This window comes from Colius striatus, chromosome 11, assembly GCF_028858725.1.
Source record: "Colius striatus isolate bColStr4 chromosome 11, bColStr4.1.hap1, whole genome shotgun sequence".
Taxonomy (NCBI): domain Eukaryota; kingdom Metazoa; phylum Chordata; class Aves; order Coliiformes; family Coliidae; genus Colius; species Colius striatus.
The window spans coordinates 28,935,293-28,959,878 of record NC_084769.1 but is presented as its reverse complement, the minus strand read 5'-3'; the positions used below and the strand labels follow the sequence as shown (position 1 = coordinate 28,959,878).

Genomic DNA, 24,586 nt, shown 5'->3' with positions numbered 1-24,586 from the left:
TCTTTATGCCCTAAAATAGTTTCATCGCCTTTTTTTTTTTTCCCCTCTTTTTGGGTCTGATTGGACTTTATTTCTTCTCCCCTGCCAGATTTATGTGAGTTGTCAAGTCCAGCAGCCATTTCTCTCTGCCTGATGACAGACTTGCTTTTACTTCCTCCACTTCCCCGCCCCAATCCAGATTCATGGCTGTTCTTTAAGGCCCTTTAATATTTTAATGCTCCAACTATAAATTTCGTTTTCTTTAAGCTTCAATCCTCATGCGGGCCTTGCTGTGGCTGGGGCAGCAGTGGCGGCTCCCCTTGCTCCCTGGCATGATTTGCAGTGTGTCTTGGGCGGGGCGAGGTTCTGGACACAGGGGGAGAGGAAAAGGGGGGGCAGGGGAGAGGAGCAGAGCAGGAATTCATTTTTCCTTAAGCTCAGATGATTCTTCAAAACTTGACAGGAATTGACAAGTATTTTTTTCCCCTTCTGAGCTGTGATTTGCTGTGGGCTTGTGCTTTTTATTAAAATGCTCTCGTGGAGTGCTTAAAAGGGTTGGCTTTACACAGCTCCTGCTTCCTTCTTTAATAAATGCAGCCTTGGCTTACAGTTTTTCCCTCTGATGTGTCAGCTAGGGAACTCGCTCTCCATCTCAAATACACCCAGACTGCTTAAATCATCCTTATTTCTCTCAGAGAGAGAGAGACTTTTTCCTCTCCAAAAGTTTTCACACCCTAAGTTAATAAAACTTCACCACTGAAAGGGATGGATGTGACACTGTGCTGAGGATTTCATGGCCAACCACTGGATTATTGTTGCAGTGTAAAGACCTCCTCAGCTGTGGTAAGCACATTGAATGTCTTCTTAAAATATGAGGTTGAAATACATTTGGGAATGGCTGTCCCTGAAGGCTGCTAGAAGACCTCACCCCCTTGTCTGGTGTGGCTTGGGGAAGCATTTCCCAAGGGGCAGCACAGCCAGGGCTGCCTTGGCCCTATCCAACATAGCCTATGGGCTGGGGAAGATCTACCCTGTGCCTCCGCTGAAGGCTACTCTGTTTGGGAGTGTGCTTCAAGGGCTGCAATGAAAGCTGGGCTTGAAGCCAGGGCAGAGTTACGTCTCTGTGTAAACCTGAGAGACCAGGAGAGCAATTTGATGGTGTTTGCAAATAAGTCAGTCAACTCTGTTACTAAGCGTGAGATTGGCAGCTGATCCGAAGGGTGACAAAGCAGCCCTGCACTGTGCCAGAAGGGATCTGATAGGAAATTATCAGCAACATCTGGGCCAGCGATTTCCTCCAGGTTTGTAAACACTTAACTGAGGAAAGGTTAGCAAAGTCTTTTGCAGCAAACAATCCCATGCCACCAGCCCACGCTGCTCATCCTGCAGCCCTCCACCCACTGCAGCAGCACACAGAAGCAGGGCTATATTTCTTCTCTTGAATTCTGGCACCCAGGCCTAGGCTTGGGTATTGCTGCTTAGTGTTTAATTCAGCGCTTTCCATTTCAGATATTAGTAGTGCAACTGAGTTATGATACAGGAGCAGAAGAGTCATTCTCTCTCAACACATTAAGGATTAGTTATTTTCCTATTAGTCACGGTGAGTTTGTTGCTGCATGTTGTTGCTTAAATGGGTTGCTGCATGCAACAGGCATTGGCAGGAAAGCCTAATCCTACCTGGTCAGTGCCAGTGACCATAGAGATCTGTTGACTCCAATGAAAATTTTGTTATGGACATGAAAACCTGACGTCACCCTCTATATTTACAACCACAAGAGCTCTGCTGAGCACCCACTGGGACAGCCAAAGTAAGCCCAAAAGAACACAGTGTGGACACAGCAGTGGTGACACCAGCTGTGGAGGTGTCTCTGGTGCTCAGCTCTCCAGGAATCAGCACCTGGGGGTTCACCAACACCTCTCACATCCAGGCGTGCTTGGCCCATGTGGAGTGTAAAGTGGGAAGGCAGGAACTATTTCTGTGCAGCTACAGCCAACAGAGCAATCAGACTTTCCCAGGGAGGGACAGCATGGAGCTGCTTGGCAGGGAGAAGGTACCTTTATGGGTGCTAGTAGTCATGGTCTGAACGCAGGGAGCCTGACAGGAGCAGAGGTGTAAAGGCAATGTGCTGCAATGGGCAGGTTCCCTGTGGTGCCCACAGGGGTGGGTGATGGGAGCAACAGCCTCCACATCCTGTCTGCCAAAGTGGCTGTCCACAGGAAAGCTGGCACCAGGCTTCGCTCAGTCCCCTTGGATGGTTGGTGATAGCGCCAGTCTCCGGGAGACAGAGCAGCTCTTCAGAGACAGACAGAGGAGAGAGAGGCGACGGGAGGTTCCACTTGCACCTGCATGCAATTAATTACAAATCCACTCATTAGCTCAGCCCCATGGCTCCTCTTCACTGCCAAGCCCCCAGCTGTCCAGAGAGCAAGTCATTATTTGAAAAGATTTTCCATTAAACCTGGAAGCAAAGGAATATTTCAAAGAAGCAGCGGTAAGAGAGACAGCAAGGGTGCGTGCACGATTGCAATCAGCTCTCAAGGACATACTGGAGTGGTTGGATCCCCACCTTGGAGCAGCCTGAGAATGGTGAAATCTATTTCATTAGCCCACTCGGCCGCTGATTCCCTTGTGCCACGTGAAATGCCCCCATGGCACACCCCCTGTCCCCAACAGCTTTGGCTGGCAGCAGGTACCCCTGTGTGCATGGCAAACTCAGACAGGCACCCCTGAGTCCCACTCCATCCTGCTGGCTCCAGAGCAGCCCACTCAAATGCAATCACAGCTTGCCCTAAAAAAAACCCCAAGCAATCCAGAACCCTAAAGATTTCACTTTGCAGAGGTGAGTAGCTGCCTGTCCTGCCCTTTGGGCCCAGGCAGCACCTGGAGCCTGGCTCTCAGGCCTTTGCCCCAGCCAATGCACACATCTGCTTCAGCACCTGTTTTCCCACTCCCTGCTCTCTGCTCCTCGCTGCAGCAGAGGCGCCTCTTTAAGCGCTGTGATTTACAGGTGGTGTTACTGCAGGACAGGGCTGACACTGATTGAGTCACTTATCTGCTGTCTCCATCCTGCTCTCTGACAGCCTCTCCCCTAGGTATCAATCTGCACATCAGTTCTTTATTCCAGGGTGAGGGAAGAGCTGTCAAGGTTGCAGCTACACTGTCATCTTCATCTAAGCTGCCAGCTGCCCTTCATCACTTAAAGACCCTCTTTAACACAGGTGCACTTTGGGAGGGGGCCACTGTGTTGGAGGTAAGGAGATAGCAGAAACATTTCATTTGCTCTCAAGGTGCCTAGGACTTGATAGATTTGCTCTTGTTTGTCAGGGTGCCCGTAAATAATCGTGAGTTTCCATGCTGTAGGTTCAGCCCCATTGCTTCTCCAGCCGCCTGCCTGCAGCCCGGCACTGCCTCCCAGCCACCCTGTGCAGGGAGAGCGGCAGGGTGCTGGGACTCCTCCGAGATACAGGACTTGCCTGGGCCAGGGTCACCATCAGGCAGTGGACAGAGCAGAGAGGGAGTAGAGAAGAGAAGTATGTGGGGCCAGGCTTGGCTGTGGAGTTTGCTGGGGGTCTCTGCTGATGGACACCTTCTGTCCCCTCAAGGATGTGGCTGATGCTGAAGCGCAGAGACCCATGCCACACAATCATTGCCTGCTGTCACAGGCCTGTGGGACCAGGACAGGGACACACCCAGCACCCGCACCCTGGTGAAGTGGCTGAGCTGGATCAGTCCCCTGTGTGCCCCAAGGGTGGAAGGAGGCAGAGAAGGCACAGGTGGCCCAAGAGGATGGGCAACGTGCAGCGAAGGAGGGCGGTGGGCATGGCCCCAATGGGCATGGCCCCACTGTGCCTCTAGTCCTCCCTTAGTTTCTTGGGAGGGTTTCTGGCCACCTATAGCCCTCCCAGTTTGCTTTCCTTGTTGATGCTCCTTCATTAAAAAAAAAATAAAGAGGCACTGAAACATAACCTCTACCGTAATGTTTATTAAATAGTCATTTTAAAAGGTTTTTATACAAATCATATAAACACAGTTTGACTTTTTTTTGTTGTTTTTGTTTTTGTTTTTTTTACATCGAAGAATCACAGTAAAAGCTCTTTAAGTCCTTAAGTCCTGGCTCAGCCAGTGAACGGTCAAACACCTTAAACTGCAAACCTTGGAAAAGTTCCATTTCTGCATATAATTTCTTAATGGTTTAATTCCCATGCTCACCCCCGGCACCTTCCCACAAAATGAAATCAGCCAGCACTCCAGCCTGCCTGTTAGCAACACGTCTGTGGCATGGGAAGGGTGTGGAGGCAACAGCCCATTTCAGCAAAAGCATTAACACCAATTCCTTTTTTTTTTTTTCATTTTTCTCTTCTGAGTTTCACAGAGGGAATTGTGATCAGCAAACCTAATCTGTTTGCAGAGGAGGATGCAATGAATTGAACGCACAACTTTTCTCTCTTTTTTTTTTTTTTCTGTTTTCCCTGTTGAAGTTACAATCAAACACAGTTTTCTGTAGAACAGTAAAGCACCCAGCAGAGGTAAGTGAGGTATCGGCTTTGCAGCATTGTTGGCCTGCTCCAGCTGGGCAGCACATGCACCTGGGCCCTGCCTCGTTGGGAAGGGGCAGCCGAGACATACACGGGGTGGGCGCTTTGCTGGGCCCGTGTCAAATTAGTGCCAAGATCAGCAGTACTCTCCTGCCCCAGATCAAGAGATATAGTAACACGAGTCAGTCCCACGGAATAAGTCACATACACGATACATACAGAGAATTCACGTGCATGTGCAAACACACTATTTCTGAATATATGTATAGACAAACTCTTCTCTCTGTACGCTTACTAGACACCATAACGTCACCTCTTCAGTTATATATTTTCACCTATTGTTTGCCTAAGTTGACTTTTCTACTGTATGGTCCTTTTCCATTCATCCTTCCCCTCTTCTGTGATTTGAAGGGGATAAAATCATTGAGCAGCAGCAACCCAGCTTTGAAATGGTCTGGTACATTTCCTCTGTTTCTTTTGTACAGTAAAATAATACCCCTGTGGAATTTGTCTGTGAAGAATGCCAAGAGAAATAAGGTGATTTGAAAGGAGATACCTTTACTGCTGTTTCTCTTGGGCGCACAGTGTGAATTGAAAAAATGAAGGCCTTTGTGTGTGAGCATCTCTGCTAGTGTGTGGATGTGTCGTGCATGTTTCGATGACCCAGCTGCTCAATCTGCTTCCCCGGGAATGCACATGTCTTCTTACATTGGAGAAGGCTTTTTTAATCTTCCCCCCACACACCAAATAAAAAACCCTACTGTCTGATGGAGCTCTTCATGAAACACTAGACAAATGGTCCTATTCCCACCACATTGAAAAGCAGCTGTGGCACTGTTCGTGCTCATCTCTCCAGCCGCTGCCCAAACAGCCTCCTGCACAATGTGTTTGCAGGGGCTGGGCAAACTTCACAGCACATCACATCTTTGGTGTTTTGTGGTTAGTGAGGTAAAGAAAAAAAAGAAAAAAAAGAAAAATCCATTCCCAACCCAAATTGTTGCTATGCAAAATGTAAAAGTAGGACATGTCAGGTATTTCCAAAGAGACCCTGGAAAAGCAAACCCAAAGTGCTGGAAATGTTTCTTGCTTATGTATATGCAAGCTGATAGGACTGATCTGTCTGGGCTGAATTGGAAATGAAGGTATTGGTTTGGGACCCAGTATTTGAGCTCTGTTTCTCCATTAAATTGTTTTCATAACACTCTTCTCCCTCAGCACAGCAGTAAGTGGAGAGGTATCAGCTGCCAGGCAACGTAGCCAGACCACTTGAAAGCAGAAGGGCCAGACTCCTTCAGCCAGGCTCTACCCAGTAGACAGTGGTGAAGAAGGATGTTTCACTGGGGAAGGATGAAGGCCTCACTTGTTGTTTGATACAGCACTGATCATCGGAGGAAAAATACTTCTAAGGCACTTGTTCAACGTAAACCAAAACACGACTCATAAATAAAACTTTGCAGTTTTGCTAATGATCAGGAGCAGCACAGCTTTGCTCCAAAGGGTATGCAGCAGTAGCTGCTTGGTCCAGCTGCGCTGACGGTGCCAGCTCGTGCCTCTCAGCTCCAGGGAGAAGGGGAGACTGTGAAGGTGAGGGGGCCCAGCAGGCATTGTGACAGAGCTCTCGGGGCTGTGAGCATGGGTCCAGCCACCTTCTCTTGCTCATTTTCTCTAACTGGCCCTGTGCCTCAAGTCAAACCCCAAGTGAATCTCCCTTCCCAAAGCTGGCAGCCTGACGGGCTATATCTTTTGTTTGCTGCAATTTTCTCATTACAGTAAAAAGAAAAAGGGCAGGATCAAGATGGGTGGGAGATTCAAAGCAAAGCCTTCCTGATGAAGGCCTCAGCTGTTGCAATCCAAGATCTGGATTTAATAAATGGCTCTTATTCACAAATCACTTTAAGGCTCTTCAGCTTCTCTCAAAGAGGTGCTTCTACACATAGGGTTTCCTTTCTATTTTATTTCTTAATGATTTCAAAAAGTGTTGTTGTTACCATTGACACTAAAGCCAATATCCCACCTTTTGCCTCTACCAGAAGAAGGAAAGTGGAAGGTAACAAGATGCTTCCATTTTCAGGGCTAGAAACTGAAGCTTCCTGGACTTAGTGTGAAGTGCACAAATCTTTACCGCCAAAATGATATCTGGATAGGGTCTAAAATGGACAGGGTCTATGTGTGTGCATGTGTGTGTATGTGTGTGTGTGTATTATTTCTAAAGACAGGGTGGCTGAAGAAATCCCTTAGCCTTCTCAGCAACTCACTAGAGAAAGGAGGTGGGAAATAATGAGCAACATTTAGTTTCTCACATCCAAAAGGTAAATCAGCCTCCCTTGCCACATCCCAGACACTCACATCAGCAGAAAAATAATTTGAACCAACAGACAAGGGTCTCGGTGCACCCTTGCAAAGCACAGTCCAGTTTGTGGGAACATCCTGCTTAGTCCTGCTGGAGCATGACCTGCCAGCGGGAGCCGGTGGCAGGAGCAGTGCCTCCCCTGCTCCTCCCACACCCCTCCTTCCCTGTTATGGCATTCACTTCCCATAGAAATCAGAAAAAAGTACCCCCCACCAGCCTATCTCACCGGGCTTGATGTCGAGGACGATGCCCAGGGCACCCATCAGGCCTCCGAGCAGCACTTCTGGTGGTTCATCTTGACCTTGTGTTTGATGCCGTCGTACAGCTCAAAGTTGTAGTTCTCCAGCGTGGTGGAGCTCCGCGAGGACAGCCCGGTGTATGAGCACGTGCAGTAGAGGAGCAGCCCGGCGCAGATGGCACCCAGGAGGACACCAAGGGAGCTCATCGCTATGATGGTTACTAGGATGGGATCAAGGGTGTAGAGCCAGCTTTTCTCTTTGTCCAGCTTCGGGGTTCCTGGAGAGTTAGTAGAGAACAGTGTGTCGTTCCTATCGGATCCAAAGTAATCTGCAGTGGAATGGGTACTTATTATCCAGGGATCTCCTTTTTCCCCTCGCATTTATACATGCATTTCTTCGAGTTGGGATGGCCTCACAAGCAAGATTTGCAAACCCAGATCCAAAACTGATGTGAAGCACCAAACAACCAAGAAAGTTAGATGCCCTAATTCCCTCTTACATCTCAGGCTATGTAAGTAGCATGCTAGCATTTTACATCCACTGAAACTCTGGCCCTTCGAGTGCCATTGGGCCCAAAACTATGAAAACAAACTGTCACAGCTCCCAGACTTAATTTTCTCCATTTACAAGTCAAAATGCCACACAAGCAGCAATTAATGCTTGAAAGATTAGTTCCATTTGTCCTAACACAAATACAATATATTGACTCTGCAAGGTTTGCTGGCTGTTGAAAAGGGAAAACAAGAAATGAAAACCAATGTCTTTGTCCAGACACCAAGCCATCACTTCAATTCACGTTCTCAAGAGTGTTCTGGCTCCTAACCTCCACTAAAGCTAAGGTTTGTTTGCAGCAACTGTAGCATCGCGTACTAAAACACAAGCTCTCCCAGATAAATTGCGCCTGTGGCATTTGGATACCTACCTCGATCATTATCGTCTTCAAAGTCTTGCTCAGAGATTGGAAAGTCATCCTCCATTCTTGGAAAGTTCACTAGAACAACAAAACGGGAAGCACTGTTTGCTTAAAAAGGACTTTCAGAGGTGTCATTTTAACACTGATCACAGGATTGCGAGGCTGGCCAGAAGAAAGCAACAGTTAAACTACTGCAAGACATTTGCTCATGGAAGGAGGAAGAACTTTTTCTCTTCTTCCTTAAGCCAAAGCCAATGAAGACTCTTGCATCCTTGAGAGAAAAGGATCTTCCCACTGCATTCCATTTCATGATCACCAAATGACCGGCTTTTAAGAAAGAAGAGCAAGCAAAAAGCAAAGAAACTAGATAACTTGAATAGGACTAAAATATTGTTATTGGTGCCTGCATAACGGCCATAATTCACTATTAACATGCTCAAGGGTATTATCATTACACCTCTGAATAGCATCTTAGAGCCTATCATTACATGCCACTAATGCTAGATCCGTTTAGCACGCTCAATTTTTTGTCTTTTCCCATACATCTTGCTGGACACAGAGCTTGAATGACCCAGTTTCTCTTTGGGTTTCAGATAAATTCATAGTAATTTGAGGAAGTCATGTATCATCATTATATGTTTTAATGCAAAAGCTGGTTGAAATGGGGGAGAGTGGCAAATGGGTGTCCATATCTAGGCATTTATGTTAACATTTTTCTGATCAAAATTCCTTTTAGTGATGACATTTCCTTTTATTGTTCAGCACAGGTCAAGCACTAGTAACCAAATGCACACCCTGTAATCTGAGCAGAAGTTATTTTCCCATGCAGCCTTCCTAGCATTATCTCTGCATCCAGTTGCCATGGCTCTTCTTTGGTTTTCCAAAAGAAAATGCCCTTTCATTTCCACCTGCTTAGATGTTTTTCAAAGCTGACTGTCGCTTGGGGTGCTCAACTGAGAAGGCACCTCAAAATGATCAGGAATGCAGAAAATTACAGACTACTAGAAAGAGGTAGAAGGCACACCCTTGAAACAGATGTGGTTGAAAATCAAGGCTACTTCACACCTTGCACAGAAGCGGCAAGAGGTTACTTATAAACCACCAAAAGCAAAGGATGCAACTTGTGCCTAAAAAGACACGTGTGAAAGTATTCAAAACCTTATAAAAGAATTGTTTGTGCATATTTGCACAGAGATTTAGGACTTGAAAAAGCCTTTTGAATTGTCAGGCAATGGTACCAGGCAATTTCCCCACCATCAGTGTTTCAAGGTTCACTTCCAGAGCAGGGGGCTCTGCTGAACGCCATGCTGCCCTAACACCACCTTACACCCTGACTGCAATGCTCCTCTGTGCTGGTACTAAGGGTATATTCCCCAACAACAATTATTTGGGCAGAATTGTCTTTTGACCCCCTGCACTCAAAGGATTACGGCATTTATTTGAATTTTCAAGCAAACCTGGGAACAGGAACACAAAAAACCCAACACTTGCTCCTCCTGACAATGAGCTCAGTGTCTAGTGAGCCAGGTAATTAAGCTGACTTCAGGCTGCTGGTAGCTTGTTCAAGAAACATAGGTGCACACCATCTTTTGTAAATCCTCACTTTAGCATTGAGTTCACATGATTTCTCAACACCTCCAGAACTGACAGGCCCAGATGGCAACATCTTAGGGCTAGGAGAACTGCCTGAGGGCCTCTTGCAAACATTTAGAGCCGAACATGTGGAAAAATAACTTGCAAAGCAGTTCACACGTGGAGATGTCTGCTTTGCTAGTCCTTCATCTGCAGACAAGCAGTGAGATTTGCCATTTATGTTGCACACACAGCCCTACAGAAACTGTCACCTGCTTGAACACAAGCAAAGGTCAAAATGGGACCACGGTCTGCCCAAGTAGCCTGTGTGTGGGGAAAGGCTGTTGGAAGCCTTTTGCCTTTCCATATTGTAGCTCCTGTAAATTTTGTGTGAGAACAAGCTAGTAATTTAGTGCTTTTTTATTTCCCAGGGCAGTCTTGAGGGAAATGCCAGAAAAACCAAAGTATCGGTTAATCAACACTTTCAAAAGAACACCATTTTTTTCCAACCTAAAAGGAAGGAGTGCTGGGAATACTTGAAATGAGAGCACATTTATACAAAAAGCCCAGCCCAAAATCTATTTCTTCTTCTAGAAATTTTCTCAGTTCCCTGTGATAATTTGACTCCAAGTCCTGCGTAAATGCTGTCTTCCTCTTCACCCATTCATCCTCCTCCTCAGGCCCACGGTAGGCTCTCATTCTTCTGTTCCCTACACACCACTTCATTGCTATCAAAGCATATGTTGTCACACAGGGCTCTACGCTGGCTTTGGAAAACTAGAACTCAACATTTGTTTTTCCATACTAGGGTTTCTCCAGTCATTAATAAAATCAGCTCTGGCTATGTGGCTGGCTGTGGGAATTGACGCTGGTGGTCTCAGTTCAGTTCCTAGTGGAGATAATTTCCCATCACAGAAACCAGCTTGCTATTTGTCATCAATTAGGTGCCTTTGTGACAAAGTCTCAGCAACATTGTCACAAGTGGAGCAGACCATGGAAAGTGACCCCCTTGGAAAGCAGTCCCTAGAAAAGCCCTGCAAGCTGCTTGGCAGATGCGAGGGAGATGCATTGCCCTATGGGGAGCTTCTTCCTTAAAGGGTAGCTTTCAGGTGCAATTTAAAAAGGGGGAAAATATACTGGAGAAGGATAGACAAGAAAGTTAGGGGAAAACTGTATTTAAACATAAGGAATACTTTCTCCTGCGAGCACCTAGCTAGCTGGTCATGCCCAAAAGATGATGTCACAGATGCTGTTAGAAACAGCCGGATACCAAGAAAAGGCTGTTATCTGTTAGATCTGAGAGCACTGCCAGTTAAAAGGCTAATTTATGGGACCTGGAAAAAGAAAGATGAGATTCTAATCAAAGACAAGAAGAGACTGAAGTACCACGTTCATATGAACTCAAATAGAAGGAGAGCAGGAGAGAATTAGTCTTTCCAGAGAGAAAGGAGATTTAACGTACATCTGTTTTAAAACAGTAGCAGGGCTGGGAGGGATTGGGCTAAGGGAGGGGGTTACTGGAAGGAGGGTGACATGTACTTGGTATGTCTTGCCAGGGCAGATGGAAGAGGCACAAGAACAAAGCTCTCCAGTATCCCACCACAGACACACACATCTCTTGCTCTCGTGCTTTGGAAAGCTCTCTAAACCTGCCCAAGGCAGCTCACCTCTGCAAAGCTGAGAGGTACGTCATATGGACTGTCATGTACTTCCCACTACAACATGTGCTCAACACCAGCCTGCCTGCATGGGATAACCAGCAGTACCCACTGCCTCAGACAGAGATCTTTGCACCAAGCTCAGAGCTATTGCTTTGGAGAGGACACCCAGTTTCAACTGCTGGAGCCACATTCCTTCGAAGCAAATGAACACCATCGAGAAGAATAACAACAAAAAAGCTTCTTCTTTCTGGACTAACTTTATCCAGTTTAAGTCTGGGCACCAAGCGCTGCCTCCTGCCGTGTCCCTCCACCCCAGGGCAGAGCTCTAGCTATCACCATGCATCTCTCTATACACAAGGCATTTGTGGAAGGTGGCCACAGCTCCTGTTGGGCTCTTTCTAGGTGAAGAACATGAGCCTCTTAGCAGAGGTACCTTTCCCAAATGAAGTATCAAACTTGCAGCAATTTCCAGCCCTTTTTGTTGCCTGCCCACAGCCTTTCTGGCACAGAGAATCCTAGCCTGGAGAGTGCCTGGGATGCACTCCTGCCATTCCTGTGCTCCTGCTCCCTGCTTCCCACAGGGGTCTGCAGACTCTGGGACTGTAGGGGTTGCACTACTTAATGGTGGTTCCTGGGCTTTGCTACCTACTGTCTTTCACTCCCCAATAACATGTGCAGCTGTGTCTCCTGGTAGAAAAGAGATGTAGCTGTCTGATCTCTGGTCCTTTCCACAGTGGGGAAACAATGATATGCTGCTTACTTCCAAAACAGTAAGTGCCCTTCTACAGGCTCACTTGTGTCTGCTGCTGCTATAACACCCATCTCGGCTGGTGCTATCCCACCCAGCAAGGGGAATGTTGGAATGCACAGCTGCTCTGCTGCCAAACAGTGCCCATGAGGGCCTGAAATATTAAATCCAGCTATGCTTAGGAAAGCAGGATCAGAAATTATTGTTCCTCAGCCTTGGCAGAGAGGCAGAGCTCCAGTTCCACTCTTATCCTTGCTTTTCTCCCTTTGCTCATTTCCAGCTCTTCTCTCTGCAGCAATAGTGTGACTCCAACACACATCATTTTGTTTTGACATAGCAGAGCAGCCGCCATGGCCTTGGCTTGTACACGGCTGTGTTTGGTGCAGCAACTCCTTAGGCTGGGAGCCTCAGGGGCTAGGAACAGCACCTCCCACCTTCGGAAGAAGCAGCAGCACAGGCACCAAGCAGAAACACTTCCACTAGATCTGCCACAGCTCTATTTCCAGCTGAAAATCAGCCTCACTTCTCTCTTCCCCACTCCTACAGAAACACGGCATGACTTTGGTTTACAAAAGGACTAAACCCCTGCCAAATTTCAAATTAAAACAGTGCTTTTGCTACAGCTGAGCATTAAAGAAAGCAACCAACCAACCTCTCCCTTGGCCCAGTTGCCCTGTGCAGCAGTGGAACTTTCAGACCTTATCCTCAGTTTGCCTCAGGGCCGCCCCAGCAGCAGTGCACGGTGATGGCACCATCTACAAACTGAGTGGCACTGAGGAGCCTCTTGTGTCCCTTGGGCTTCCAATATACAGACAAGACAGGGAAGCATGGCCAGGCAGGTGAAGACCCCTGCACTGAAAGTGTGCAGACACATGAAGCCAGGCAGGGTGCTTGATGTGGAGGTGAACGCAAGCAGCCGTCGGTTTCCAGCAGTGCTGCCCTAACTGTGTGGCACTGCCCTCAATGCATGCACCGCACATGGACGAGGTGGCTGCCCAAAACAGACACCGTACCAAACCCTACCCCCAGCAGCCATGTCCCCCATTGCGACTTGACCCTCTCCCCAGTGTGTCCTGCTTTAGCATTTCTTCTCAGCACTGGCACCAAGCCACAGAACCAGCAATGGTGGTAGCTTGAGTATGGCATTACAATGGTTTTCCTCACCCTGTCTCCTAGCACTGGACTGCCTGGGTGAGGAGATGCTGTTTGGGTTCGGCATTCTGTGCTGGAGTTCAACAGCCCCAGAGCAGCTCCTTGGCACAAGAGCAGTGCTACCAGTCCACCACCACTGCACAAGCGTTGGGAGCCGCCGGAGGAGAAGCTGGCAGCTCTGCAGCATCCTGATATGTTTATTGCCCTCCTTGTTGTTGCTGTTTGTTTTTACAGTGGCGATGGCTAATGACACTATTCCTTAAAGAACCGCCAAAGTCACTGATGGAGGAGCTGAGGCAGAAAGCCAAGAGGCTGTCCAAGCTCGCCTCAGGGCCCTCTCCTGGTGTCTGCACACCTCACTGCTGCCCTGGCAGGGGGTGAGGGGGGGCCACGCTGTTCACAGAGTTTCTAGAGGGGCAAAAATCCCAACACAGAGGCATTTCTACCCTGCCTAGGAAAAAGCCAACTTGTCCATGGAGGAAGGCAGCTCTGGGTTCCCTGTGCCAGGTGTCATGGGGCCAGTGCTTGCTCCGGCAGGAGGCCGACCTGGCTGTACATCAGGCTCTGGGCTGGCTGAATGAGCACGGCGCTTTGCAGCTTGCTCCTGAGCAATCATCCATCTCAGGCATGCTGACACTGCCCAGGCAAGGCACAGCATAGCCCTGAGCTTTGCCAGCCCATCACTCCCTCCTTCACAGCCCCTTTTGCCCCATCACTTACAGAGGGTGCCCCTGGGTCCTTTTCTGACAGCCGTACAGTCACTTTCCTTACAACATAGTAGTGACTGCAGATCAAATAGACCCACGTACAACCAGGGAAGCCATGTCCAGACCCTCTCTATGGCATAAGGAGACATCAGGTTTCCACCCTAATGCCACTCCTCCCTACTACTACTACCACTACCACCGTCCCAGAAAGTTTACTCCTTGTTTTTTTAAGAAGACTCTTAAATGCCTGAAGTTACCTGCAGAGGAAATTGCATCAAAATCACACCAAGTTGGAGTCATTTTCTTAAACAAAGTGTGCTAATTTTAGCTGCTTTCTTCCCCACAATGTGCTGCAGTCTGAGCAGCACTCAACTCTCTGGTCAATCTGGCTGCAGTGCACATACAGAATAATGAAACTCTGAATCATTCCTCCCTTTTCATCTGTTTACTTAACAGCATTTTTTTCTTCCTTGTTGGGAAGCCATCATGCAGTCTCTCCCTCCCTGTTTTTTGCATGTGCATGTTTGTTTTGAATTTTGCTTGGATGGTCACTAATGTGTACAAAATGCAAATTACAAATGTATGGGCTTTGCTGTACAATTAGAGAGGAAAAAAAAAAAGTCAGAAAAGAGTGGCATGAGTCCTCAGCTTTGCCTGTGTTTGAACAGGCAAAGCGAGCAATTGCATTTGAATTATTTTTTTTGTTGATGGCCTGAATTCCTAGTAAAGCCAGGAAGTTTCACTGCAAAGTTGAGCTGTATGCCAAAGAGTATGATAGAAGGAAAATAAATGCAGGAGGGAAAGAAAAATCTCTCAAACTGGCAGAAAAATACATTTCACAGGAATTGTGATGCTGCAGACTCCTCTGAAGGGATGAGAGGTGCACCTACAGAAGATAGGAAGGAGAAACGCTGCAGCAGAGGTCCCTGGAACTAGCAGGGAGGACTGCGGTGGAGGGCCTCAGGGGATGCATACCTTCCCAGGCCCTTGGTGCCATGGCACCTGCGCTGGCCCCGTGCCACTTGCCGACACCATCTGCCATGCAGCAGTCCAGCAAGGATTCGTGGCAGAGGGGCCCATCACGGTCTCCGCTACCCATTTTGGCAACAGCTTTCCCAGCTTGAGTGGTGCTTGGGGATAGGACGCCTGCCTCAGCTGAGCTGGTGGCCGAGTTGAGCCCCAGGGCCCTGGGAAGTTGGATGTCCTGTCTCTGAGGGCCTTGGCCAGGGAAATTCTGCATAATCACACAGAGCAATTTAGTACTTAAGCAATGCTAGCAAAAACCCCAAACAATCCCAAGTGTCAGTCCAGCCACCCAAAACTCCCACTAGTACAAACTAGGATTGGTATAAATGTAACAGATCTAAAAGGTTCTACTAATGGGATGATCCTGAGTGTGGTGAGATGGGGTGTGTGAGCCAGGCAGCAGCAATGGGAGCTTCACTTTGCAACAGGCAATGGCCTCAATACTCCAAAAGAAAACATGGGAGTTTTGAAATGCTGCTTCACCTCAACCACCAGCATTCTCATTAGCAAAGAAAGGAGAAGGAAGAAAACCCCCAGATATTTGTATAAAAATATCATTTTATTACATTCCACACAATACATCTTCAAAGAATTTCAAATTTCCACAAGATATTTTTCACACACAGGCAACTGGGCAATGCGGGAGATGTCAGAGCTCAAGGAGTAGGGGAGAACAGGAAATAAAAATCTCGAAGTGACCTTCTCTTTTGTCTTTGGTGATTTTGGTTTGAAAGACAGGGTGCCACATTCTCCTCTCTAACACACCGATGCGCACTTGCTAAGTCCATTGGGGTGAACCTGGTCAAAGCGAGGGGATCATCTGAGCTAGGGGAGATTGAACTGATTTTGGAAACGTGACGGTATCATCTGCTGACATGGCTTGGGCTGACCCCAAAACGCAGCACGTGCATGCCAAAATTTCACAGCTGTTTTAATTTGCAGCTGGCTGAGGTGGGATGGGATTTCACATCACAAACCATATGCACCACACCACTGGTGCTGCTTAAAGAGAAGGCTCACAGATAAAGTATCCCAGCCCTGGAAGCCCCTCTCTTGGGACCTCTAGGTTGCAACGCCTGCAAGGTAGCAGGAGGTGCCTCAGGTCCCTTTGGGCTCTTCTGCTACAAGTATGTCCTAGCTACCCTCAGAAAGCTTGTGGGAGCCAGGCCTGGTTGGGATGCTGCCTTGAGCACCCACCATCCCTAACGTGCTCACCAAATCACCCTAGGTTTTCCTATGCTCTCTGCATGCTTTAGATGCTGCTGCTGCTGAGGGGTTCTCACTGAAATCTGCTGTGTAAACAGTATGAGGAGCTGAAACCGGCTGCATGAATTGAGGCAAGGAGAGAGACTGACACCCCCATTGACAGTGAGCGCCTGAGGAAAAGGCTCCGCTGCTACAGGGCCAATGCCACATGTGCACAGCACCGCCTGTGTTTCCACTTTTTCCCCAGACCAAAAGGAAGCTCAAGACTGCAGGAAAGTTAACAGAGCTGCTCATCTCAATTAATTTTATGCAAAATTTATGGGCAAAGAAGGGGCGGGGAGCACTAGCAAGTTTGGGGGGGGTGGGAATCTGATCACTTGTCACAAATGAACACAAATAAGATGGAGAACCTTGCTCACTGGAGGTACTCTTTCTGCCTGCAAACAGATGAAACGATTCAAACCACTTTTGCATGTTATCATTCAGTACTTTATATAAGGCAATTCTACTACAATATGCTGGGCCATTGAAGGGTCCAAAGCAAGCCGGAGGCTCCACCTCGCCTCCCAGGTTAAAGCAGCAGCAACAGCTGGGCCCTCCAGGCATGCCTGCCAGGCCTCGCTTGCTAGATGTTACTGATGCTTTAGTAAACACAAAACTAATTGACATTCTAGAAAGTCAATTGGCAATTTTTATGATTCAGCAGCTATGAATTGGACAGAGGCAAAAAAACACAACCAAAGTCAAAACCCAGAAAGGGGAGTTGTATTTGTCCCTCGTACATTTCTAGCAGAAAGACAAGGAGGAACCCTCTCCCTCTTCACATGTAAAAGCAAAACCATCAGCACCCAGACTGAGGATACTTATAAAATAAATAAACCTTCAACTGTCAAGAAACTACAGTATTTAGCATCCACCTTAGACCTATTGAAGTCTACGTGTTACCCTAAGGCTGGCTTCAGCAGATACAAACAAAACATTCATTATGTGTTTTTCTGATATAAGGCAACTTCAAATAGATTCACTTGTGGGTGGGGGAAGAGGCAGTTTTCTCCCCCTCCCCTTCCAAACAATGGCTGTGTTATCATGTTGGCTGTACAAAGAATAAGATGGAGAGATCTTACTTTTTGGATGTCTATGAATCTCTCTGGATTCTTCTAGCCATCTGAGGTGGACATTCCTACTGTCCAGTCTGGCCTCTACCTCTCATTTTGCACCCGAGACATTAACACTATTGAACAAGAAACCCAGCCAAAGCTAGATAAGGCAACAAAAAAGCATTGCTCTCTTCCCCAAGTAAACAAATCGGGGTATTTACCATAAATGTGTCCCACACCTTCCAGAGGGGAGGTGGGAAGTGGGAGGGGAAACAAAAAATAAAACTAAAAATAAAACCATTCCCTGTGCAAGTTGAAGCACCAACAAGCAACTTAAAAAGGGTCTGTTTCTAAATATACTTTCATTCATTCAGCCAGCCAGTCAGCCTCATGTTCCCATGCACACTCGCACCTACGGGTTCAGCACACACACGCGCGAGCCCTGCACACCGGCTCGCCATCAAGTTTCCTTGCAGGTTGTCTACCGGGAGAAGAAAAAACAAACCAAACTAGGTCACCAACAAAAAAATATTCCTCAAACAAACAAACAAACACAACAAAACAACAAAAGCCCCCACCCAACACCCCAAAGAGTCCTCGAAAAGTAATCGAAAGGGAACGTTCACTTCTGAAGTGAAGGGGTGGTGTGTCTCTTCTGGTGATCCAGGATGCAGCATTAGTTTAGAGTTTGTAAAAGAGTCAGGGAGGGCTGGGGGGGATGGAGAAGGGACGGAGATGTCTAAGAGTTCACACGTATGCTAGGTAAGGAAAAAAGTGCAAAACTGAGGCAACATATTTGAAGTCTTAGTTTCTGTCTTTCTGTCTGTTTTGTGTTTTGTTTGCTGTCTCGTTCCTGTTCGGCTCTCAGCAGCGCAAGCTGGGGTCTTGCTCTAGTTTTATGGTTAGGGTGGGCTCCACGGCCACAGGGGCCCCGTTGGCATAGTGGGAGGTTTTGTAGGTGATGGAGTGATCACTCTTCTTGGCCGCATAGCGGAACCGGTGGTAGTGGAGCACAAGGGCCAGCACGACGGAGACCAGCACCACAACAGCACCTCCGGCGGCAATAACGTAATACCAGTAGGCTGGGATGGGCTGCACTGACACCGTGTCCACTGTGGGCTCGGTCCCTGGTAGAAGGGTTGCCCCTGGGGAGGAGACACAGAACAGGGTTGCTAGGTGGGAGGCATGCAGACGCACAAGAAGAAACACACATGCTTTTAAGAGCACAGCACGGAGTAAAATGAGGTCCCGGGGCCACCTCTGCATACAGGGTGTGCTCCTGAGTGGGGAGCACAGTCTGGCCTTTGCTGAGCCCACACATTCAAGGGCCTTTTTCTTCCCTTTTAATTAACCAGGCTGTCTGGATTGCAATACCAATTCCATATGCACACTATTATTACTGTTATTTCTGGCATCAACCAATGCTTTTCTTCCCCTCTTTTTTTTTGGCCTTCTCCAGATCAGACGCCTGGTTTTGTCTCCACATGGCAGATGTTGTCAAGCAGTGACAGAACACATCACATTCCTAATTGGAGGAAGAGCATAATCTCAGATGGCCAAGGAAGTTACCGTAGGAGACTGGGAAAGAAATTACAGGGAGAAACATTTGTTGTTCTTATGGAAAAGACATAGAGAAGAAGATCTCGTTTTGAAAGTGCTCTGCACACAGATCTGGTCTCACTAGGTGCCCCATTCACAGACTTAATAAGAAGAAATTCTTTCTATTTTTATGAGCGAGAAAGGATGGAAGAATGGTTACAATTACTTACACAGCACAGGCTGCAAAATCCAACCCAACACTCACATAACAAATCCAGCTCTACACTTTAAGCAAGATGAACTCATGCTGATAAAGCAAATACATCTAGGAAGGGCTGGAAAAGCACCTGCATCCCTTGAATTCAAGGGCAGGTAGTGCCCAGGCTCAGTCCTGTGATGGTTAATCCTTCCTACTTTTGAGCTACAGCTGTTCCTCTCCCTTCCCGGAGACAGGACATCTGGTGAGCAGATGCATAAGACCTCACTGCCTGAGAGCAGCTCTGTGCCACTCCTCCTGCACACACTGCTCCTACCTCCTTAGCTCAACTCCCCAGGCTCAGCTGTAAATAACTCAGGAGAGATGCACTTCTGTGCCACGTTTATTTACTGGCTACTTCAAAGAGGCCAAAGTCCCTGCCGAAACTCCCCAAAGGGTTTGCACTGCTTCTGGAAATGTTGACCCCCTCTACACTCTGATCGTCTTCTCCTTTTGCTCCTGGCCTGTTGGCTGACTTGTAGGGGGGAAGCCCACTGGCTAGGTGCTTCAAGCAGAATTTTGGGGGCTCTTGCGGTTTGATGTCAGGATGTTTGATGTTGAGCTCTGTGTTAACCAAGCTTCAGCTTGGTTTCCTGAGCAGACTTGGAGGATGTCAAGGGGGAAAAAATCAAGTGCAGGACACACTCGGCCTTGCCAGCAGCAAAGGCATCTCTCAGCACAGCCTCCACCCTCCTCATCAAACACTGCACTACCAGCAGAGCCACTAGCTGGCAAATTTGGGATGGCTACAGCTTTTCTGAAGCTGGCCCAGGAGATGAGGCAAAATGACGGTTCCAGTTAGAGGAAAATCAGTCACGAGGCTTTCATCTCTTCTCCATCCCTCAAAATTTGGGCACGGGGAATAAAAAATAAGAATGAACACTGCACTCAGATGCATAGCTACAACAAAAAACCCCACTCAAACTAAGCAAAAAAAACAACACAGGCAAGACAAATCCTGCTTTTACAGAGCAGAAGGCTGGGAACCACCCACATATTTGTCACTGTAGGCAAGAAATTAGGATGATTCAGGAGAAGCCTACCTGCCAGGTAAGCCACCTTGTCCTGTCTCACCCCAGTCACCAGAAATAGGGCTGGCCCTGTGCCTCCTGCCCCCTGACAATGCCTGGGTAAGAGTGATACAGGCTGGGCTGTGTGTTGTGGGTGGCAAATGCAGGGAGCAGGCAGCCTTCCAACCTCCCTCTCTACCTTCACCAGCCACTGTGGCATGGGGGAAGGAAAGCAGCACATCCCTGCACCTCCCCCAGCAGCTGCCGCCCCTCATGTGGCTGCACGGGGGTGGCGGGAGGGCACTCCCTGGAGGCCACCACAAGCCCCTGCCAGGGTCAGCGTGTTCCACAGCACCCTGGGCTGCACCAGCAGCTTGGCAGTTGAATCCCACTGCGAGTTGGTGGCGGGGCTGCCCTACAGCTGAATGTGGCCCAGTGCTGCCTCCGATGGCAACACCTTGCCTGTGCCAATGGCACTGGGGCACAGGGTGACCCTGTGAAGATGGTGAGGCTGCTCCCTGCAAGGGGGCCACCTGCCTTTACACTTGATGATAGTCTGCTTACACAGTGCCTTGCTCCAGGGGGAGACCTGTAGGGGGACAGCCTCTCAGACCAACACACAGCAGGCCCGACTGGTGGCAACTGGAGTGGGGAGAGTGGTAGGTGTCAGGGATGCCAGTGGTTCTTGGGCCTGCCAGGAAGCAGCACTTGCCTCTGAAAAAACAGGCTGGGAAGGTTTTCATGGCCTCACAATGGCTGTGTGTTGCCCAGTGCAGGGCTGGGAGCACATAGGGTGAGCCTGGCATGGAGGAGCATGCGCCATGGTTCCCAGCCTGCATCCCTTGTCCCTTCCCCATGCACCTCTGCCCTTTGCCAGCCTGGAGATGGATGGAAGCACTGTGATACACCTCAAGTGACCCTGCTTGTGGGAAGGATCCCTGAGGGATCTCGAGCCGGCTGCCGTTTCAGTACAACCTCTGCTTGGCTCTAACTCACTCCAGATGTCCCTGTGCAGCAGCCAGGGCGTGGTGCAGAGCCCCTCCTCAGCCCCCATTTCCGCACCTCAAGGCCCTGCTGAGGAGATAGTAGAAGTCTGGAATTCATTTAGCAAATAAAGTCATTAAGGAATCACACTCTAAGCCCTAACAATGCCAATTCCCAGCATTAATGATAGTTCTTCCTTACACTGTCAGCCACTAAATATAGCTGCCTATCCACTGAGCACACAGCACTGATGTTATCTGCTCTGTTTTTGCTGGCTCTGGTGCTCTCTGGAAATTTTCCCTTGTATTAGTAGAAAAGTTCTCTGCTCAGGGAGATGGGAAAAAAAATTAATCTTAGTAATCACACAGACAGACACAGACACACAGACACACAGACACACACACAAACACACACACACTGCTGCTGTCAAGTTTTGGGGTGTTGTATTTATGCAAAGCTTGAGACATTGGACAGTGGAAGCTTGATTTAGTCCTTAAAGGATAGACAATTTCATGTTGGTGTGCTGTTGTGCTAACATCTCCAACATGTCCAGGTACGGATCTGTCCTCTTCACAACAGGGGAGCCTCTACAGGGACCAGTTTTAGAGCTGTGCAGCAGATATTAAACCCAAAGTAGCAAAACCAAAAGTCATCTGGGGGAAAAAAAAGGATAAAATCCTTTCCAGAGCGTCTCCTAGAGGGCTGCCTGCCTTGCTCTGCCACTGCCATGTCACAGTTCATACTCCTCTCCAAAATCAGTGACGTTAATAAATGTGGACAAGCAACACAGCTGGACTTTTCAGAAACGGCACAGATGAAAGCGAGGATTATATCCATCTAATATGAACACCACAAAACCAATGTCAGCCTCAACCTCTTGATTGCTACCTGTCAATTCTCCAGGAAGATATCCCTGTCTGGATTTCAGGATATCTGGTGTGGGAGAATCCACCAGTCCCAAAGGCAGATTCTCCCCCGGCTTGCCTCCACGCTCTTCAGAATATATGTTTCATTTTCAACTTGGTATTTTTCTAACTCCTTGCTTCCAGAGACTTGTTATACCTTTTCTTTAAGGGTGAGATGCATCAGCTCTCAAGTGCTGCACAGTTTAAGCACACTTGACTGGTCTTGTAAGATCCCGATCCACTAGATGAAACATATTCCACCCATACAATTCTCTTCTTGTTATTTGTCTTGTGCTCCAAGAGCCTGGAAGGTGCATATTTTCAGCTTTGCTCCCAAGCCAAGAGAGGAAGGATTTGCTATTATTTTTAATGGCATTTGACTTTTTCAACTCATCACGTAATTGCAGAAGTGGGGGCTACAGAATATCTCAATACTTCCTGCACAGACTTTCCCTTTTCAATCCAACCAGGGACTTCCTCTCCCCCTTTTACCCTCTGCTTTTGTTGAGTATCTCTCTCTTTCCCTCACTTTAATCACTATATTGCAGTCTCAAATCTTCACATTTTCCTGCTGTATTTTGCCCCTTCCCTGTGCACTCCATCCCTCTGTCCCTTCTATTCCTGCCCATTAGCCAAGGAAACCTTTTCAAGCCTTTTGCTGCAATTACTCTCCTGTTGTGACCGCTGCTAGGATGTCCTGGAGGGAGCTAGCAATGGGCAGGTGCCTACTGGTAGTAGCTGGCAAGCTACTGCATGAAAGAGAGGTGTGTCTGCAACAGCATCTGCCTTGCGATGCTTGGGGACCTTACTGTGCTGGGCACAGCATATGCTGTCTCTATCCAGCTAGTGTGCCCTGGGGAATATGATGGGGAAATAGGGACATACAGGTAGCAAGGCACAGGGTGAAGAGGAAGGAGAAGCACAGGAGTTAATAGAGCTTTGGGATAGACTCAATGAACCCAGAGGGAGATTCAAACTGAAGAAGACACGCGTGTTACAAGCCCCAGAAGATGTGATGTCTACAAAACAGCTACCCGACCAGGCCCAGGAGAACACAGAGTGATCGCGCAAGTGAAGAAGGCTCCTGAGGCTTTAGCTGTCACCTGAGAATATTGCAGCAGCTTTTCAGTAACACCACAGATTGAGTAGCACACAAATAAGCAGCCTACAAAAAAAGCAACCCCAAATTCCTAGATGTTAGAGTATGAGTATGGCTGTAAAACATGGCATTACAGAGCCCTGCATATGTCTTTCCTGTTGGTGGCCCTCTACAGCCTGCATCACACCACTGGGAACGAGTCGCACACATCACTTCAGTCTCAGTGTCTACTTTTCCTTCACTGCCACAGCTCCCAAACCATGCAACCACCAGAGACAGCTTTACCCCACACAGAAATGCAGCTGCTTCTAGGGCAGAGCCCAACCGTACCTTACAGCCCACTAGCAGAGCAGGGAATGGAAAGTGTATGGACATCACATCCAAGTGGAAGCAAAGCAAGTATGGATTGAAATGATAAAAAATGTCTTTCAAAGTTTTAAGGGGAGCCCCAGGTTTGCTCTTCAACACAACCCCCAGACGCATTCCTGAGAGGCAGGCAGGGAAACAAAATCCAAAATTGAAACACAGGGAAAGGAACTCAAATGAAGTGATCTTCCCCACAAAAAGCAAATAGCTTTTCCCACCCCACAGCAAGACAAAAAGCATTCCCACAGACTGCTCAAAGAGTGAGGCAGTTTTTCTGAGTTCTTCACCTTTACTCTTACTCTGTGTAGATTTGATCAGAGAAATGCCAGTTTCTATCCCCCAGGCTAGTATTAAGCTATTAAATGCACCATTTCACCTTGTTTTCCTTGTATTGACTGTCACCTTCAGAGTTCCTCATGGCAGTTTGCTCTTCCACTTCTACCTCCCAGCTCCTTTCCCCTTCTGAGCAGATTGCCCTCACCTTCCTTTGCCAGCAGCTCAAACATCAACATAGCCAGACCATCTATAGAGGACAGCCACACTAACATAAGGCATTGCCACCTCACTTCACTTTTAATTGGCTACTGTTTTTCATTTAAGTCAGTTGATTGCTACCATTTACTCCTCAGCCTTCTCATTTTGGGCTCAGCTGCTCTTGAGGAGGCTGAATTCCTCCTTGATGGCAGGTTTCCCAATGCTGTTCAGACCCAAAACAGTGGGTCTTGTCTGTTTGCCTGCTCCCTGTCACCTAGCAGGAAGTCACAGAGTGCCACCTCCTGCTGCTGTGGGGGAAGAGGTTTAGCACACACTTGCCATTTCACTGCTCAGAACATTTGCTGTTTGTACAAGCAGGGACACCACTTTCTTTTAATGTAAAAGCCCATGCCAGCAGAAAGAAACCACTGAGAAAAGTGCAGTTTTACCTGGAAAGTAGAAGTTCTCACCTGGAAAAGCCGTGATGGGTTCTGCAAAGGGAGAACAAAACCTAGTATTAGAGAGGGGATAACTAGTATTAGATTAGGTGTTGCCCCACAGAACCACTTGCTGGGAACAGCATGGGGTGCCGGTCAACCTCAGCAGGATGAGGAGAAACCCTGGCTCAGCTGGGGACTAGCCAGACCCAATAGGCTTTTACTCAGACACAGACCTCGGAGAAAATTTTATCTGAGGTTGAGGGTCATTTGGATTTGTCTGACTGGCCTGAGTCACGCAAAGACAAAGCCCCACCTGGCCCAATGATT

At 47.9% G+C, this 24,586-nt stretch overlaps 1 protein-coding gene across 8 annotated transcripts in view; it reads right to left on the bottom strand.

Moving 5' to 3' along the window:
- Positions 1-2,248: 2,248 nt before the first annotated feature.
- The window catches only part of NRP2 (neuropilin 2), an 89,598-nt gene continuing 67,260 nt past the window's right edge, over positions 2,249-24,586 (bottom strand). Inside the window, exons 15-18 of one of the 8 annotated variants that reach the window (XM_062004513.1) lie at positions 24,269-24,310; positions 8,027-8,095; positions 7,092-7,432; positions 2,249-2,322 (exon numbers count right to left, since the gene is read on the bottom strand). In XM_062004513.1, coding sequence (XP_061860497.1) covers positions 7,128-7,432; positions 8,027-8,095; positions 24,269-24,310 — 416 coding nt within the window. In that variant the 3' untranslated portion in view covers positions 2,249-2,322; positions 7,092-7,127. Of the gene's footprint in view, positions 2,323-3,975; positions 7,433-8,026; positions 8,096-15,423; positions 18,332-23,721; positions 23,869-24,268; positions 24,311-24,586 lie in introns of those variants that run through there. The other 7 variants (XM_062004511.1, XM_062004515.1, XM_062004514.1 and 4 more) reach the window with 7 other exon arrangements.